Genomic DNA, 20721 nt, shown 5'->3' with positions numbered 1-20721 from the left:
ACAACATCCAAGACAAAGTACAAGAGTATGATATTACAAACATTTGTATGGAAGATTAGGGTGCTAAAACTACATCAGAAAATCCTGTTAGCAAGGCAAATCCAGCACAAAAAATAAAGCAAAGGTTTCACTTGCGTCTGCTTCAGATTTGCCAGGCTTGCTGCTCTCCGTTATGATCGAGCCATCCAGAGATGGCCAAACCCCATGAATTAGATTCCAAAGGAACTCAGAAGGTTGGAAACTTATATCCTAGGGTATAAATTGGGAGGTATTAAGCAGACATTTGATGCATAAACATAAATAACATAATCTCTCTGTATTCTTCAGAGAGTTGACAACATCAATGTAAGCCTAAAATTACTCCTGTTCCAAATCCCTTAGTTTTATTAATTTTTATAAACTGCTTTAAATAAAAGTTACATTGAAAGACACAAAGTAATCCTCTCTGATCCTAGTTTTCATTTTATAACTCTATCAGTTGTTTTCAAGCTCTGAGACTCCAAAGCGTTAGTTCTCATTTTAATAGCACTATGGCAGGAGTCTGTAAATATTACAGTAATAAAAAAATGAGCTAATTTAATTTCTTAGGAAAATGTATGTATAAAGTTCCCTGTGGTTTGTAATTACTGTAAAGTCAACAGTTTACATCAATGACCCGGTAATCAGCTAGTCAGAATGTAAATAATTAATGAAATAAATGTTTTCAATGAGCTTGCTCATGGAAGACTCCTTGGAGTATGGTAAAACAACAGTTTCGTGAGAATAGTATTGTAGAACAGTTGAGCCTCTTATTAAGTACATATTTGTATTTTGTTTCTTATTTATTTGGTACAAAGCAGTTAATGCTTTTTGTAAATACCTTTCTATTGATCTAATACTAATCAATATGTTAATTCCACTTTGCTATAGGAGTGCCAACATCACACAGGTGCTATGAACTATGTGAACACCAAAGAGCGAAAGGCAGAATCCTGCACGTCCTGACACCTTCTCTTGTTACATTGCTCACAAGCAAAACCATTTTTTCTTAAAACTTCAGCATGGTCAGAAGCAGTCTAGGAAACAACTTTATACTGATCTTCTGTGACAAGGAAGAGCTATACCATTAATCTTTTATGGCATGCCCTACACATGCTATCTATGCTTTAGCTATAAGAAGGTGGGCTTTTTCAAATTATTTCACTATATTTAAGAAGTGCTTTAACACGAAAACACAGATGAAAAGCACTGATGTTTCAGCTCACTTACACAACAGGCATTGCATTATCAATCATGATCTGGTTAAAGCTACTCACTAATTTCAACACGCTGCTCAATTGCCGATACTATGACAGTCAGTGATATTCCTGGTAAAAAAAAAAACGTAATTTTGGTCTTTGTCTTTGTGATCCCCACAGTTTAAAATTCATTTTCACATTCACTTTCTGACTATGCCCCAAAATCATCTAAAGGAATTAGGCAGACCTCAGTACGATCTTGTTATTGACATTTATGTTGATCGATGTTGGCTCTTACAGAATTGGAATCTACAGATCAATTCCCTTATTAGATTCGTTCTCAGTGCTGCCATGATCATTTTATCACAGAAGCTGCTGCCATCAAATGCTGCTTTATCACTTTATAATGGGATAAGCTGAAGCTTTCCTCTAGCATATAGTTGGAAATGAAAACTGTCTGAGCTCTAAATATTTCTTTCACAGATTTTCGAAAGTATCCTTATTAACTGCATGTGCCTATTTTAAAAGCTATTTTAAACTCAATTTACCTAACCAGGAATAATTTTTGCCCACAAGAAAATTCCAGTTCTCAGGGTGGGAAAAAAAAAGGCTAATGCTGGGGACTGCCCTGGAACTATTAATCACTTGCTTCCTGCAGAGTCTATGAGTCAGATGATGAGGCTATGACAGAAAAAACCAAATGGTCTCAGGAATGGTAAGTATTATTATGTGAACACACAAACACACTTGCAAACACTTATAAAGCACACAGAACAAATACCTACACAAGGTTTGTCACGAGTGTTTTATCTGGTTTTGAAAATATGCAGGGCTACGGTATTTTTGTAAGAGTGGTGTTAGAGCTCCTGTTGAGAGAGGAGTTCATCACATTAATTTAAATCTCCGATAAAATAAATTAGCTTTTTTATTGCTAGGTTGAACTACGGGGCTATGATTGTTATGTATTGCTACAATCTAAGTCTTAATGACATTTTAGCCCTGTGGTGGTCAAACAGAAACCATTTCAAACCTTCTAAAGGCTATTAAAACATGTGCAGATGTCTGGAAAATTAATACTATTATCTAACTCTAACCTTTTGCCTGTAGGAGGAAAAGGAGAGAGAAGGCTCAGGGAAGATGTTTTAGATCAATACATGGCAACAGAGGAGGGTAAGCACTGTTTCACGTGGAAGTTCATTGGCTGTGAACAGGTAATTCAAGTGAGAAGATTCATCTTTATTTGGGTTTCACTGAAATCATTCATTTACTCAGAAAAATAATTTAAGAGAGACGAGCATCATTTTTACAGTCCTTCCTCACCGCTGTTTCCAAGGTCCAGCAATCTACACACTGGAAAGATTCATTCATTTAAATGACAAGAGCATGAATTTGTCAAGGTTAATGTCGAACAAGCCATATTTCCCTTGCCTCAGTATTATGCATTTAAAAGGTTTTGCCATCCCTCCAACCTCTTTGTGTGTGTGTGTGTGTGTGTGTGCGTAAAATTGTTGAAATGTCAGATGGACTGAAAGCTTAAAAGTAGGAGGAAGATTTCAAGGAATACTTTCATCGTTAGTTTCAGGCTTTTACATATATATGTTCTCTCCAACTCTAATGCATTTTTTTTGGCTCCGACAGAATACCTGGATACAAGGTACTTTATTCTATCCTTTTTCCTCAAAGCACTTACTTGAGGCACATTTTAGAAAGAATAAGTGGGCAGATTCTCAGCTGGTAAGAATTATTGGTTTCACTTCTTGTACTGAAATTAAAAGAATTTCTGCCAGGTCACCAATTGCCCCATAGACTTCCCGAACTTTTGCTGCTTTTCAGAAATAAAGCTTCTAGAGGGTCACAGCATGCATGTGTTGTAGTGTTTCATTCTCGAAAGTCTCAAATCTGACCACAAGATGTCCAAACAGCAGTTCAAGCTCTGCAACGCTTATTCTGATATACAAAAATCTTGTATGCAGGCTTGTGTGCAGGACAGAGTACAACTCTGTAGACCTGATGATCTGAATAAGCATCTCAAAACCTGGCTTCAAACCTCTGTAATTCCACTGTCCTACTCTGGAGCGGTGAGAAACTGCAGAAGGATCTCGCAATCAGCCTGGCCATGCAAGCCAAGAAATCTTAGTAAGGCTGAAACACAGGTGAGGTGGGAGAGCCAGCGCTGGTACCAACAGGGAGGGTGCACCATACTGGATGAAATGAAGATACAGACCTGCACTGCCCACGTTCATCTGCACCTCGCTCCTATTGCTGCAGCCAGGAGGAATTCCAGGAAATGGAAATGGGCAAATGTCAGTCATTGCTCCTGGGCCAAACTGTGCTCTTACAAGGGAAGGTAGGGTGCCCTCTAAGCACTATTTAGGACCTGGACCAGCCTTGGGGGTGCCAGGCCCTGGCATGCGATGACACTGAAAGAGTCCCCTCTCCCACCCTGCATCCAGTACCAGAGGCAGCCTGCCCCCAGGCTGGAAGCAGCTATGAGCTTTACCTCTAGCATAGATGGCCGATAGCTGCAGACCCTTTCGGCAGCTGTCTGCGCTCAGAAGAAGCGGTGCCAACATTTGATTAGGAATCTGTGCCCCTGTGAATAGATCGTTTTTTCACGGTAGATAAAAGCAGGGCTTAGGAGGTATTATATAGGAATTTCAAAAGGGGTCAGCTCCCACTTCGCCACCAAATAAGTAGCCAGATTTTTAGAACAGCTCAGCACAATGCCCGAACACCTGAAAGTCTGGTCCCATGTGCATGAAGGACCTAAAGACCTAAATTAAAGGTTAATTCCATTTGTTATTCCCCCATGAACTAGTGAAGACTGGCAACAGAGCTGAGTACCCATATTTCTAATTATTGTCAAGATCTTTTAAGGACCATTTAGTGGAATAAATTTAAGTGAGCCTCTAAAATACAGTTCATGTTCACGCTCCATAAAAATGTGCCTAGACCTGTGCTTGTGCCTGAATCTACTGTACAAGAAAAGTACACAAGGCTTATTTAGAGAAAAAAACAGAACTAAGAGTAAGTAATAAGATATTCTCTTTAAAAAAAAAGAGGGAGCATTTCTGCTTTTAAATTATGACTGAATATAAAAATTTAGACTCAAAACACTACAAAATTAAGTAGTTATCTCTGAAACTGTATACCAGAAAGATGAACTGAAGAGTGGGCGTATATTTGAGATTTTTAAAGCACTGATATTAATTCAAGATGCCATTACTTTGGCAGTCTGGTTTCCATACTTTTAATGCAGTAAGATAAAATTTAATTCACGATGTTGAAGATGCCCTTGTAACGCACACAGGACACAGACAAACCAGTGCTCCTCCCTGTACCCAGACATCGGTTATTGACTAATGAAGCACAGCTTGCTCCCATCCAGAGGAAGAAAAGAGCATGAATGCAATCTAAAAATGCTAAAAATACAGAAAGACTCAAGCCTGTCAATATCACATTGTTAAAGATTTAATGACAAAGGTAACTTTTCCTTTTAGCTTGTCCTTATCAAGAGAGATACACAGATGGTAATTTAAGAGTTAAGGCACTAATGGACTCTTCAGTTTCAGTGAGCACCTTCGTGCTGATTTTATCTTGCAATACAGTATTTCACATTCTCAGCGAAGTCAACAGAGATTTAGTCAATAGTGTCATGGCCTTTGGATGAGGATTTGAATCTTACCGGTATCCAAACCATCATTAAAGAAGATAGGTCATTTGGGAAACAAAGGAGAGCATTAGTAAAATTCAATACTAAAAGATGGGGTTGGTTCAGTAGGTGTTTTATGATTCATTATGAATAGCTTTTTATTCTAATTACCACCCTTTTCTTCTATGCACAGTATCCCTATGAGTATACAAAACATACAAAGTATATCACAGGAAAATTAATCTTTTCATAACAGATGGCAACAGAAAATACCTACCGAATAATCTTATGCGCTAAAAACCATTTGGCATAATGTTAGTTTGATTCATTTGATGGAATGTATAATCTAAAATTACTAGCCAATTACACTGACCTGACATAATCTGAATATCTTAAATGCTAGCACATAGAGTACTTATTGGCACACCTATTTTTAAGAAACAGAGCCATAATTCCATATTGCTTCATGTCTGCAAATGTCACTACACTTAAATAATAGTAACAAAACCACAGTTATAAAGTAAAATATAAATGAAGTTTTATATGTACAGAATGTAATAACAGATGAAATTAATCCTTTATCCATTGTTATTTGTTTCATATATACACACTTTTGCAGTTACCTTTCACTTAAGTTTCAAAGTCTTAAGAAAACAAAAACAAACTACATAGCTCCATCAGTGCAATAAGAAGTAAAAGACACATTTGTAATAATAATGGTTATATTTCTATAGTGCTTTAGAATTTAAATGGATTACCACCTTACCACAACAAGAAGAAGCCCTCTAAATCTTTGAATCATTTAATTTTATGCATTCTTTTGGTATTTCATTTGAGAGTTATGGAGTGTGAAATATGTACCATGATGACAAAACAATTATCTAGCGCACCTGTTGTTTGTGCATATTGTATTTAAGCAGGGCGTGCAGGGGCCACTATTTTAGTCCACTGTGAAATGCAAAATGGGGAGTCTGTAAAAGCTGACATAATGACATGAACTTACACTTTTATATGTAACATGTCTTGCACTTACCACCTCACATACTGTGATAACATGAGAACAAATCCATGCTAATTTTTGCTATGAGAATGCCAGTGAGAAAGATTTTTAGATTTAGAAAGGAAGCCTGAATGAATTACTCTTGACTGAAATGCACCAAATAAATTACAAGGAAAATTATAAATGCCATCAAACCCAGAAACGTGAGACAAACGAATGAATCTGTTTGTCATACAAAACATAAACACATAAGTAGCTCATAGAGTTTTCACAAAGTTCACAATCTACAATAAAGGCTGCCTCTAACCAGGCTCTGTAGTTACACTTGGGCCATACATAAGTTGCTAATACATCTTGCTAATACATTCAGCAAACAGCAGGTTGAAATAGCATCCAACTGGTTAAGCATTGGTATAGGTTAAATACAACTGCATGGAATAAAAAGGCACATCTTTTTAATGCTTATCAGAAGTCTGAAGCACAGGGCAAGTACGGAAAGGAATACAGCAATAGTATTTCCTATTGCGGAACTCCTTCCTTTTTTCTTAGTTTTATTGCCATACTGAATATACTCAATAATAGGAAAAACCATGAAAAACATTCTTGTACTTAATGAGTCTGCCCACATACTTGCTTAAGGTTTCAAATGCCATATTGGATTCCTGCCATCATGTGTATCACCACTGATAATAAAAATCTATGCATAAAGTAAAGAGAAATCCATGGTTCACCCAGTGTCAGTTGCTTATTTTTCTTTGTCTAAAAAATAGGCAGTAAAATCTTATTTTTTTTATTAATACCCGTCACATCACTACAGCCCCACGGTTTTCTTCACATGTGCTTGTTCTGAAAAACCGTCTTTGCTCTTGAGAACAATGCCTGTTTATTTCTTCAGAACTTAAAAAAATGTTGCTCTACTCAGACAAAATAATTCATAAATACTTCACCAAAGATCACTTGTGTACTTCCTAAAGATTATTTGCTCATTTGATTTACTGTTTTTGGTATCTCTCTAGCAATTTATTGTCATTAGGATGATGGAAAAAGCTCATTTTTATACTTGGTGTCTGAAAATTATATATTTAAAATTGTATCACGAAATGTCATGTTTGTGTAGATATGGGAAGCCTTTCGGTGCTTTTCTTCAGAACTTCTCAGGGCTAGTTAAAGTACTTGGACATATGAAATTCTAGCAGTCGGGGGTAATTTCCTCTTAAAATCATTATCATTCTCATCAGAACTACACGCCTAGTGAGCTTCAGTTAATATTTTCTTTTTATTTGAGAGCAAATTGGTAAGAATTGAGATGCTGAAATAAGGGACAACAGTCTGACAAGAATAGAGATCACCAAAGCACAAATTACAGATGGAGGAGACCTGTCAGGTCAGTGGATCTAACCCCCTCATAATAAAATACAGTTCTCCACTGAACATCTAGATGTGCTTTATTTGCTTTAGTTTTCAATGTTGTGAGGGATACTGCCCTGCCTCTCCTCCCACACATCATACCACACTCTATAGCAAAAATTTTTGTGATCCTGAATTAGACTTAGATCCAGCAAGTAATTTTGACAAAAGTTTTATTTTAAGAATGGAAGTTTTATAGTTTCCCTAGTCAGGAAACAGCATGTCAGGATTCCTCCGTATTCTGGAGGGACAAGAAAAGCCGCCTCAGCCATTTCACTCAAGGGATGTCACAAAGCTTCTTGGAGGTCTACACATCGCGGTCGTGATTTACATACTTAGAAGCATAAGCCCCTGTGACTAGAGCTGGCCTGCAGAGAGCCTCTGCTGCAGATGACATCCAGTGATTCTCAGTGCTCTCCCAAAAATCTGCTTATCTCAGAGCCTCCTTCCAGAGCTTGCTGGATATCAGATATCCAGCCTAATTCTGTCAGGTATTATGCTGCTGCTGTTCATTCAAAACTAGAAGTCATACAGCTTATGGCGGTTAGATGGAGTTTCTTCGGAGGGGGATATTTCCTTTCCTTCTCTCATCACTGACCTTGGTCACCCATTCATCTAACCAGCAGGCTCTCACAAACACTTTATTTCTGTAATGTTTCTTCAGCATATATTTGGAGCTGCAAAGAGGGCAAGTAAGAAATATGGTTTATAATGTATTATTACATGTTGATGATATAAGCTGAGATGAAATACTGAGGTTCAAAGCTTTTTATTTCTGTTTTCTCAGATGTTATTAGTGAGTCAGGACGTGACAAATAGGAAGTAAGGTACCAGTTTACTGAGATCATGCAAGACTGGAAATAATGGCACCAGCATCTTCACATGAAGAAATGTTCCTTTAATTTGTTCCTGAAAGTCTCAAAAATCTTTGAGTGTTCCTTACTAGATCGCTATCTTGATTGCTGACCCACAGAAGCATTCTTATAATTTCTCCCCGCAGAAGACTGGATGCTCTTTCTTGGGACAGGATTTTCATGACAGTAATTTGGTAGCCTTGATCTGGAGCAAGCACTCCAGCAGGGCTACGGCCTGAAATCTTTTGAGCACTGCAAATGGTGTAAAAACATCACCTCACTTCTTAGTAGGTGCCTACTGGCAATGAAATTCTTGGATAAAGTTTAATGTATTAGTTTAAGCATTAACATATCTCAAATATGTTTTAAATTCATGTGATTACCTTTTTGTCTGTTGATACAGCCCTTGAGATTGTCATAACTTTTAAGCAGTTTTCCATTACTGCTGAAACAATTAGCAGATCTCAAATTAATTTCTCCTTCAAGCCACCAGTCCCAATTACAGAGTAAGTAAATATCACTACAGATACTGTGACATCTGATTTATATTTATATGTTTACTGAGAAGAAAAGGAAAGTGTTTGTTCTGGAGATGGAACTTTTCACAAGATTTGCAAGTAAGAGTTCCCTGATAATCCGATGGATACAAAGGAACAAATGTGAAGTAAGAAAACAAGCAGGTCAACTGCAGGAGTTTCAAAACCTCAAATATAATTTGCTGATCTTGGTCTCAAATCTGCCTGCTCTCTGAAGAGCCCAGAGGCACAAGGCAGGACTTCTGTCAGATGGGAATTATGCTGCTGCTCAGCATATAATGATCCAGTTATTTAAATATACTTCGGACTGCTGACAAACTGTTTCCTAACAGTGTGTGACGATCTTTAGTCTTAATTTCAAATCCTCAGTTACTTACTTTCTGAAATACTTATCAATTTCATATATTTGATTGCTGTAAAGCAATGCAACTTCACTGGTAACCTTCTGCTTTCAGACATCATAATGTCTAACGATGTCTGAACAGAGGTCGGTCTCTGAGGCCAGATATTCCATCTCCTTTTGCCAGGTGTTAGGGCAATTAATTGTCCTCTTTTTCTTCCCATATATAATAATGTCATTGGTGCAATTTACCCCTTCCTGCTAAGTCGTACAACTGTTTCCATCTAAGTATGTACAGCTACACTCTATCTCGTATGTCAGGACATAGTTGTCAGGTTATTAAAAGAGCTAATATCAATGCAGCTATAACAAAGTAGTTATTATTTAAACTGATCTTCTGAGAATTCAGCAGACTGTGCTGTAGCATTCTAGGCAAAATTTTAGACATAAAATTAAACAACGTGGATGGTCCACAAGTAATAAATGAAACTAATCTAGCCAGAGAAACACAAGGAGAAAATTGATGTTTCGAGAGTCCTCCCTGCTTTGTTCTGGAGTTGATAAAGTAGAATTTTTATGATGGAAATAAAACGGCAATCAAAATATAGTTTAGGATCACAGATACTGTAAATCTTATGATTAGAAACATTATTTTATACTTTTCCAACTATGAAAATTTTATTACTTATTTAATCAAATAAATCAACTCAATAAATGTTGATACATTTCACTGAAGGTTCCCTGCACGCTTTAAAAAATACTGTGACAGCAAAATCCTGGGTGAAAAGTTAAAGCAAGTCTTCCTCCATGGGAAGTATTCAACTTAAAAACACGTTGAATTTATGTAAACAGAGAGACATAATATAAACAAATTACTACCATATCTATAAGAAGGCAAACCCTGACCCCTGTTATTCTCAGTAACTTTATACAAGTTGTATAAATGTAATACTGTTTTTTTAATACTGTTTTACTGTTGTAAAAATGTAATATGTACTATGTAATATGTAATATCAGAATCAGGTTCAATGTCATTAGTTGTATTTTCAGGTAGGAGTGGAAATAGAGAGCTACCTAGAGGGAAAAGATCTGTGAAAAGATCTGCGTCTCTTCTGCTGGGTATCATCTCAAAGCACCTGGATGAAAAGAAGGTTATCAGAAGTAGTCAACATGGATTCACTAAGGGGAAGTCGTGTCTGACTAATCTGATAGCATTCTATGATGAAGTGACTAGATGGGTGGATGAGGGGAGGGCAGTGGATGTTGTCTACCTTGAGTTCTGCAAGGCTTTCGACACTGTCTCCCACATCATCCTCACATGCAAGCTTAGGAAGTGTGGGTTAGATGAATGGACAGTGGGGTGGATTGAGAACTGGCTGACAGATAGAGCTCAGAGGGTTGTGGTTAGTGGTGCAGAGTCTAGTTGGAAGTCAGTAACAAGTGGTGTCCCTCAAGGGTCAGTACTGGGTCCAGTCCTGTTCAATATATTCATCGATGATCTGGATGAAAGGATAGAGTGTACCATCAGCAAGTTTGCTGATGACACTAAACTGGGAGGAGTGGCTGACACACCAGAAGGCTGTGCTGCTTTACAGCGTGACCTGGACAGGCTGGAGAGTTGGGCAGAGAGAAACCTTATGAAATTCAACAAAGATAAATGTAGGGTACTGCATCTGGGGAGGAATAACCCCATGCATCAGTACAGGTTGGGGGCTGACCTCCTGGAGAGCAGCTCTGTGGAAAGGGACCTGGGAGTCCTGGTGGACAACAGGATGACCATGAGCCAGAAATGTGCCCTAGCAGCCAAGAGGGCCAATGGCATCCTGGGGTGCATCAAAAAGAGTGTGGCCAGCAGGTCAAAGGGAGGTCATCCTCCCCCTCTACTCTGCCCTGGTGAGGCCGCATCTGGAGTACTGCATCCAGTTCTGGCCTCTCCAGTTCAAGAAAGACAGGGATCTGCTGGAGAGGGTCCAGCAAAGGGCTACGAAGATGATTAGGGGATTAGAACATCTTTCATATGAGGAAAGTCTGAGGAACTTGGGTCTCTTTAGTCTAGAGAAAAGAAGAATGAGGGGGGATCTTATTAATGCTTTCAAATACTTAAAGGGAGGGTGCCAGAGGGAGGGGAGGAGTCTTTTTTCAGTGGTGCCCATTGATAGGATGAGGGGTAATGGGCACAAGCTTGAACATAGGAAGTTCCATCTTAACATGAGGAGGAACTTCTTCACTTTGAGGGTGGCAGAGCACTGGCACAGGCTGCCCAGAGAGGTTGTGGAGTCTCCCACTCTGGAGACATTCCAAACCCGCCTGGACGCCGTCCTGTGCAACTGCTGTAGGTGACCCTGCTCTGGCGGGGGGGTTGGACTAGATGATCTCCAGAGGTCCCTTCCAACCCTGACTATTCTGTGATTCTGTGATTCAATACTGAGCGTCCTACACCCGATAAAGTCAAAACAAGTCTGTGAGACAACATAGCTAAGAAGTGGAAAAACTCTGTAATGTTGAGATTTTGGTAGTTCGAAGTTTCTTTGAAGGAAACATTGCATCATTTAGAAAAAAGAAGGCAAAGACAGAAATGCCGTGATATTGACATTTACATTTAAAAATATTTCATAGATGCTATACATGGCCATGTATATATGTATACATGGGTAAAGCTGTAGTGTTAAGTTTCATCTAAGGCTTCTTATTCCTACTCTTGTATCCTCTCTTTGGATTTATCTTACACCTTCAGCAACCTTCTGTATATTACCTCACAAATTTCCCTCTTCACTTCCAAACAGTTTTTCTCTACCCAGTTTTAAATCTTAAGTCTATTATTCCCAACTATTTCTCTCACTGACAAATGAAATACAAGGTGGCTCAGTAAAATTGAGTTCTTGGTTTTCTTTTTCCGATCCTCTCTTGCTATGACAGGCAGAATTTCATCTCTTTTTAGCGACCACATTAACTGAAGAAAATGAAGGCTGCTTGGGCAGAAGCTACTCCTCTGCGCTAGATTTTAACTAAAACTATTGCTCTTCCTCAGATGGTGCTGAGACAGAAATACTTTTCTGAGGCTTCTTCATGTTATGAAGAGAGATTGGCTGAATAAAATAAAATTTAAAAAATAGGTGATCAGCTCCTCCTATTTATCTACTCTAATACTCTAATACCAGTTCAGTAAAGCACACCCTTCAGACAGGAAGAATAACCCCAGAAAGAGAGAGTAGCTCTTAACATAATCTACAATACAAAAGAGGTGACAAAAAAAAAAAAAAAAGCTTGAATTACCTCTTTTTTGCTCCTTACATTTTGCATCAGCATTACTTAAGCATTACTTAATCTTTTTATGGCAGGAGTGACATATCCTCTGTGTCACTCTCCCTACAAGCAGTAAGCACACCAAAATTTCTAGTAGCAAAGAACTTATATGGCAATATATATAATCACATGCCTCAAGAAAACATGCATATTTCTTTTAAAATACTGTTAGGCCCTTTGATTTCATGAGTACTTACACTTCTTGGAAATGCATGAAAGTGTAATACTTTTAATAATAGTTTTACAGTGAAGGATTCCTGAAGCAGTCATGAAAACCTTACTACATGATTTTTTTTTTTTTTTAAATTGGTATCAATCAGTTCTTCTTTTGATCTGCGTGAGAAACATGAGGAAAAACAACACAGTGCAATTGGTACGGTATGTGGGCCATTATTCAGCAGTCAAATTCAGAACACTCATACAAATCTTTTTATTGAAAAAAATGTGAATGATCTGATTTCTAAGAAGGAGACACCTGATCATGTATTATTTGCTTAGAATCAAATATACAAAAAATCCAGGGCAATGGTGAAATCTTTTTTTTTTTTTTAAAGAAATCTCTGTTTCTGAAATCTAAGTTGTCAAGAATGTTTATAGTTTAAAATGAGCTTATTCTTTAATAAAAGAGTTTTCTAATGTCAATTACAATCAAATCACAGAAGTTGATATGCAGAAAAAGTAACTGGTATTTATTTTTAGCTTATACCCTCTTCTGCAGCATTCTTTAAGATTTTTAATTTTACTGAGTGTGAATACTCCTAGGATGAGATCAGCACGTAAAAAATTGAACTGTATTATATCAGACAGTACAGGAAAGGTGAAATTAGCACTATGTACATGCCCCCCGTTAGCAGTATTTGCCCATTCACTTTAATTAGGGTCACGGTTTAACAGGAATGTCCTTAACCACATACTTAGTACTCTTCTATAGAGTGACAGATTTAAAGAAATATTTAGCTACTGCTCTAAATCTGGGATGTATGCATAATCCAAACTGTGTTTCAATTCTATGCAGGCACACAACAATATTTGCTTAATTTCAGTCCTAAGGAAACATCCCTCTTCAGATTTCACATCTCAGACTGCAAGATCACAGACTACACACCATTTATTCAAGTCCGGAGAAAAGTTAGAGGATAAAAGAATCTCTGGAAACAAATTTGCTGTTTGGGTTTTTTTTTGTAAAAATGACATATGAAGTGTTTTAACAGAAGCACTTAATTTTCTGATGTACACTGCAACTTTTTTAAGCTTAAGGGAGTTAAAATCTGTTGATTTTTTTTTTTTCTCAGGGACTTAACAGCACATTTTGCTGCTGTTTGGGACACCCAGACTTTGCAGATGATCTTAATTCTCTTTTTACTGCAGCCAATAAAGACAAAGCAAGTGAAAAGGGGAAAAAAAAAATCTATACACATTAGTTCCTGCCAAACTGTGCAGGAACAATGATGCAAAATAGTTTTAATCCCTCAGGAAAACCTGCAAGATCATTTGGTTCTTTCTTCCACTTGATGCAGGTTCATCTCTCTCAACTTCTTTTACAGCAGTGACAAAATCCAGTTCCAAAGAACTCAAGTGAAAGCATTGATCTCACTTTTCAGATGCTATCTAACACTTCTATAACATTCTTGGAATAACCTTGCTTTACTGCTGCCACACAAGGAATTGGGAAGAAGAGCCATATCTGCAATGAAGAATGTGCAATGGATGACTTCTGTGCAATTTAACCCAATACTAACATAGACTAGAGTCAGACTCTTTGGAAACAGGAAAAATGAAAAAGGGAAAGACGGAAAGACGGAGCAGGTGATGTGACTGTCAAAAGCAGAAGATGTTAGCAATACAGGTCCATGCTGTGGTGGATGTGTCAGAAACTCTGAATGGATAAAGAAAAATCAGTCCTACACAGGAATCTACAAAGGATGAACAAACAGGAAAGAAAGCAGGGCGCACGGGAGAAGAAATCAGAAGAGAGAAGGTCCTGACCTAGCAATACCTAAATCAACACAAAATCAAGAGGCAGAACAAGAACCTGAGGATAACACAAGAACCCAGATCCCTGTGACGATGATCTGGCAGCACTCTGCCTGTGCTTTGGAGTTTCACAGTAAGTATAGCTATTTGCCCTCTCCATGGAGATTCCCTTGCCTTTAAGCACCAGTTGGTGAGCAGATCATGTTTCCTCAATAAACAGCCCCAGCTGATGAGAGTTAGGAACCCTTAGCTGTTGAGCGTCAGTGCGAGGGCCAAATTTTACTTTGAGATACAGATGCACAGCATCAGAGGATTTAAATAAGATACACATTTAATATCACTTACCTAGCTGACGTGACCGAAGTTTCTCCTCCAAAATTAAATAATTTTTCTCTAATAAGAAATAACATATATTGCTAAAACCACAATTTGCCCTATTGTTAGAAAAGGACAAAGTTTTAATTAGTCCTCATTTACCATTCTCCAAGCTCATGGTCAGATTGGTTGGAACTTCTGCAAAGCAATTCTACTTCTACAAAAGGATGACAAAGCGATGGATTCATTCACAATAATGGACTTTGCCAAATGAAAAGGGATACTGAACCATCTCTTATTATTCCAGAACGGCAAAGGAGTGGGAGATGGGTCAATTGGTTTCTCAGCTATATGCTCCCATAAAACGTTGGGAAAAAAAAAAAATCACTCTAAGCCCTTGAAGATGTACTTAAGTCCTTGTAACGCATATGGCAAAAGTTAAATAAATGGGCTGTCTTCTCACAGGAAATTACACTGTTCACCATCAAGCAGAATGTTAAGGAATCCAAGCTTCTCCCCTGCAGAGGGATAATGAACCCATATCATTCCATTTATCATAGTGAAGAAGCACCTAAAAAAGCAAGTTACTCTGCAGGTGTGCTCCTTTCTCCACATTTGCACATAATGTGTAGTCATAGCTCATCGGCATACACTTTCAGTTTCAATGGTATCAGATTATAGATAACAGATATTCTTCTAATATATTAAATCTATCAACTGTCATTTCCCGCTTATTGACATGACCTTAAAAAGAACAAAAATATTTTAGAATTGTGAGAAATATAAAGCTCATAGCTTGCTTTCTGCAAAGGCCATTTCCTACCTGAAGAAGGAGGTCAGAAGCTGGTTTGACTCTCTGCTGGAAAAGCACACTTAATGTTCGATTCTGTTGTTCCAAATCAAAAACTCTCGTTTTCAGCTTTATACATTCCTCCCTCAGATCCTGCAGCACAAGGGTAATTAGGAAGATTAGAAAGCAGGTAACAGAAGCGCTTAAAAAGCCCTAAGTAATGTCAGATACTAAGAAGAAATACATACACAACTTCTACAATAGTATAAATTAGAAAAATGTGCTACCTCATTTTCTCTGGTGGTTTGATCATCCCAGGATAACATTAAAAAAATCTTGTCATGAGAAACAGTAGTTACTTGACACATCCTTTTGCTTTTTTCTGTTAGTACAAAAAGTGACTTTGCTAGCAATGTGTTTCATTTTTCAGCCAACAAAAAGCAGAAAGCAGCAATTAAGACATGAATATTGTAATAAGCATAAGCTAAGGAAAAAGGATAAGCTATACCAAACCAGGAAGAAGTTCAAAGTGGCATTGTGCCTTCAAGGTACTCTTCTGAAGTCTGATCCTCTCCTTGCTTTTTCTGGAATAACCAAGTCAGCATTGCTGGCTGGCGTCTTGCGGATGCTCTGGATCTTCCCCACTGTAACTTGCCAGTGTAGAGCTGGCTGGGCCATAGTAAGATGTTGGTGCACCAGACACGTGGTAATGTGATCCTGCCTGACATTTCCAACATGAGGTACTAAAAAGCCTTAAAATAGGCCATTAGAAGCAGAGGGGGAGTGTAAAACCTCTGCATCTTAAGGTACTGGACATCGCTGTCAAAACTGAAAGATGCAAGTCTTTTAGCCAAGGCTCAGTCAGGTTCGTCATGAACAAGCCATTAATGGCTTTCAGATACAGCAAATATCTGTCTACAATGTTAAGACCTGCTTTTCCTGGCCACTTGACAGAATACGGGATTCTATCAGAAAGAAGATTTTGGAGAAGGAGCAGAATCTGACACTCAGACTTGCAGCATAATTTGGGCAGTGGTCCATTTTGAGGTGTGAGGGCTTCAAAAATTAGGAACAGTGGTCTCCTAATAAATATTGCATGTAAAAATAATAAGCTGCAACCATACCTAGCTTTATAAAAAAAAAATTAAATCTCTAAAATACTTTCCCATGTTCCTTTAAATGTAGGACAGTTGCTGCCCTGTGGTATTGCCTAGCTGATACTACTTTCCACCATATGAAGATGGAGAAACAGGCCTCTGGATCCCCATATGCTGTCCTGTCAATACCATTAGCAACATGATGACCTAGCCTTATGAGAAAACAACTCAGAGAAGGAAATTATAGTCAGATGTAGCTTAAATTCCTGCCTACAGTTGCTCTAGTCTCCACTGTAACCAGCACTGAGGTTATAAGAGGTGAACACAACATAAAATAAGCTCATCCTGAGACTTTCAGAAAATTGTAAACATCTTTTTATGCATATAGTATGTATCATTTTATGATACTACTGAATGAATGCAGTTATTTGCTCTTGATAGTCTCTTCATATTAGTTTTAGGTGGCTGTTAAGTAGCTGTTCAAGTAAAATTGCTAGAGCCTTCCAACATGACCCCCCAAAAATCTTGAGTTTGATGTTTTGTAAAGCCCTAAAGCTTTGATTTCTGTCAGTGAGACCTCTTATCTCTGGTCTTACACAAGGCAATCTCTATTAGGAAACTGTAAGCATCAAGACCCATCATTATCTGCCTTTCACAAATAATCAGAGAATTTAAAACAGAGCCTTAGCTGTTACAACAGTGTTTAACATTTCAACACAACTAAGCGCACTGAAAGGGAAAAACTCTTCTCAGAAACTGACTGCAAAAAACTTTAAATCTTAGCAATGCCTCTGCTCAAAACCTTCCTAACTTGCAGTTTTAAAACCATAAGATTTATGTTTCAAACTTTAGACTTTCTGGAAAAAAGTGAAATATAAGACAGTAGATTACCCACCCAGATGCTATAAACCTTGCCAATGGTAAAGCCACACATAGTCCAGAGGAGAAATGAGGCACATTAAGGTAGCAGTATTCTGGTAAAATAAAGTCTGAGTTTAGAAAGCTGGAGTCCTAAAATTACTAATTAATACAACTACCAAATGTCTGAAGCATATAATTCCTCTCCTGTGGGCAAAACGACCAGCTATTAAGATAGTAATCTCTCAAATATCTAAGGTATTCCTATGCTCTCACTATAGTAATATCTGAGCATCTCTCTAGTCTTACTTTTTCTCGTCAGTATGAGACTCACTCTTCTCCAAACTGGGATTCAATGCCCTCAGATGATCCAGAAATACACTGCTCTTCCTCTGAAGATGCTTAGTCTGTTTTAACACTTAATTCACTTCTTTTTTATCTCACTGATGAAAATGAACAGGAAATAGCTTTCATACAGAACCCAGCGTAAAAAAGTAAATTCCTGAATGTACTCCTGTGGAGGAGGGTAATATGCAAAGAGCAGACACACAGATCACAAAACAATTTCATTAAATGGTGTAACTTAAATTTCAAATTGCTGATCCTGGTCTTACATGGAAATAAAAAAAAATGAAAGATCCAGTTCCCGGCACTCCTATCATCTCACGTGATATGAGAAGTCTTCGGGTGGAAGGAGAAAGAATGGACACTTCCAGTAGGTAACAGAGTATACAGGTTTCTCTGAAATCCTTTTGTTTTTTTTCTGACTTCTTAAATTTCCCAGAGGTAAAATTTTCGATTAGTAAGTGGTAGAAAATCCATATAATTTTGCTACACAGAATTATGAAATTTTGCAGTGTGGCTAATTCAGCACAAGTCTCAATTTAATATAGTTTCTCCATAGTCACAGTAAAAAAAAAGAAATTCTGTATGTATTGTAACAAATTATATACTTGAAAAGTGCACATTTAAGACTGTAATTCCATTTCAAGGTTTCAGTGACATTGATAAATCACTCAAGCTTTGCTCACTCAATTTGTGTCACCAGAATCTCTCGGTGGAATCACAGTCCTTCCACATACTGGCGAGTACACAATGCTTTATTCGTTACATTACAGCATGTACTTAATTTAAACAAAAATTAGTCCTTGAGGGACAATTTCAAATTCACAGCAACGCCTGTGCAGTGTGCGTTACTGTACAAAACCACTCTTCTCCATTTTCTGAAAGCTCTCAGCTTTTCTTCATGTCTCACTATGCCCCAGAGGTATGTTATCTCACTGTGGCATGACTGGCTCTGTCTTACTGCTTAGCTGCACGACGGTAGATTTATCTGTTTACTAGTTACTATTTGGATTCCGATATCTACCTATTTGGGACTGGTGTGAGGAGTCCAATTTCCTCTTTATTGTATGCTATTGTGTTCCTGTCTTTTCTTATAAAAGGACTTATATGAATGGTGTCAGGAGCACTGTAACAGTTAATATTCATTAGCATTTGGAAGAGTACCCTCTTTCCTCTTTCTATGGATATCAAATTAGCTGTTATTACTCAGTAATAGGTAAGCAGCTGTTAAATCCCATCAATACTAAGTAAGTCACTCTATTAAATGTATTCAAATCTGTTTTTATTGTATCCATATGAACTCCTTGGATCCTATGGGTTTGGGAGGATTCATTACCGAGAAAGTATGTAGTCATCAAAATGTCTGACGCCTTTGCAAAGGGACTCAGGAAGCTCCTCTCTTCATTTAGGAAACAACCATAATATTCCCAAACCAGAGATTAATATATTGATATTAACCCTCTGGTAAATATTTAATCACATATGGTTTTATATTACAAAATGTGTATGAGGTTTTTGTGTGTATTAATATGAGAAAAAGCCTCCATTTCCATTTAAGCTGTATTGAAACACAGATTTGGGATTTTTTTAAAAATAGCTGAAGTTATGTTTCTAAAAGGTGTTACAGCAATAGCTCTGCAGACTGCAGTCCTCTGACGATACACAGACCACACAGCATATGTGTATACAGAGTACAGGAAGAGTAATACAGCACAGATAGCAACAGTGCAAGCTTCCCCATATGTTGTGGTTTGCACAAATCACCTCCAAGCTACCATACTTCCAATTGCTGTAAAGTAATATCCTTCTTCTAGAGTAAAAAGCTTTGTTGTGCATCAAAAAACCATGGGATTGAGCAATGACACTTTCAACCCCAACCTGTGGTAACAGCTGTATGGCTGTTTTGTGGCCACAGCTGCCGGGTGAAGAGGTTTAGGGAACATTATTACTTCCGGATTCCTGATGCTAGCTGGGGCCACAGGAATGTGTTATCTATACAGCGGGCAACTGCACCCTCCAGAGTCTTGCATCACTCACCTACGGGTCACCTGGACATCTCTGTCTTTCAGGGCAGGGTATCCAAGAGTAGACTTAATGGGGTCAGAGTATCTCCTTGTGCATCTTTTCATCTATCCAGAATGTCATAAAATTGATTCGCAAAAAATCTGTCCAGTAAGGAGCTGAGAAGGGTATCCAGCCTTCTCCTTGATGTGCAGATGGCCAAATGCAACCTTCTGCACCTAGTTACCGCTCACTCAGGTGCAGATGGTTATAGGCGTGGATGTCTCTCTATCCTGCTGGGAGAGGACACTCCCTACTTTTAGGAGTGTAGTTGGTGGAGTTCAAGATTATCTTGTTCACATCTGAGTTGCGCAGCAGCCACCTTGCAGCTATACCTACACCCAGCCTTCTGCCTCCTTGATCCTGAGCTGCATCCTGACCCCATGGCTTGTCTTGTTTCAGGCCTGCCTCCTCCCCAGGGACTTGCCCTGAGAAAACAGGACCCAGGGTAACCCTCATCACTGCCTCCAGGCCTGACCCTGACACCTGGGGCTCAGCATCCTGCCTGCCCTGCTGTCACTCTTGGTCCCTACCTCACCCCCTTCGTCAGGGTGTTCGGCTGTTCTGGATGCTGCCCATGATGGAGGCCTTGGAGCCAGTCCTCAAAATCTATTCCAGTGCTTTGCTATATTTGCATCGAGAAAGCTTTTGGGCGCGTGGCAGAGGTTTTTGATTATCTTAACTTGGTGTTTCTTGCTGCATTTTAAGAACATTATTTCTTGTCCTGTCATTCAGTGTAGACAAAACAGTTTATATTCTTCTTTGTACTATCTGCGCTGTATTTATGTCTTTTTCAGACTCGTCTTTTTAAAGCTAAATGATCCAAAGCATTTTAATAATGCCACATTTGTCAAGTGGTCTAGATCTCACAAAGGATCATCTCATGAATATTGAAGGGTTCGTAGCTTATTATTATTGATCTTTGTATTTTGTTTGTCTTTTTTTTTTCCTCTCAAAAGGAAGACGTCATGG

The 20721-nt window shown here is 38.2% G+C and overlaps 1 protein-coding gene across 1 annotated transcript in view; it reads right to left on the bottom strand.

The window, feature by feature from the left end:
* Positions 1-20721, bottom strand: part of NCKAP5 (NCK associated protein 5) — a gene marked incomplete at both ends in the record, with an annotated part of 382055 nt that overhangs the window by 74854 nt on the left and 286480 nt on the right. Inside the window, one exon of the mRNA XM_082484353.1 lies at positions 15422-15541. Coding sequence (XP_082340479.1) covers positions 15422-15541 — 120 coding nt within the window. The remainder of the gene's footprint in view (positions 1-15421; positions 15542-20721) is intronic.

Source organism: Vanellus vanellus, assembly GCF_965231255.1.
Source record: "Vanellus vanellus genome assembly, chromosome: 5".
Taxonomy (NCBI): Eukaryota; Metazoa; Chordata; class Aves; order Charadriiformes; family Charadriidae; genus Vanellus; species Vanellus vanellus.
This window is presented reverse-complemented; position numbering and strand designations above follow the sequence as displayed.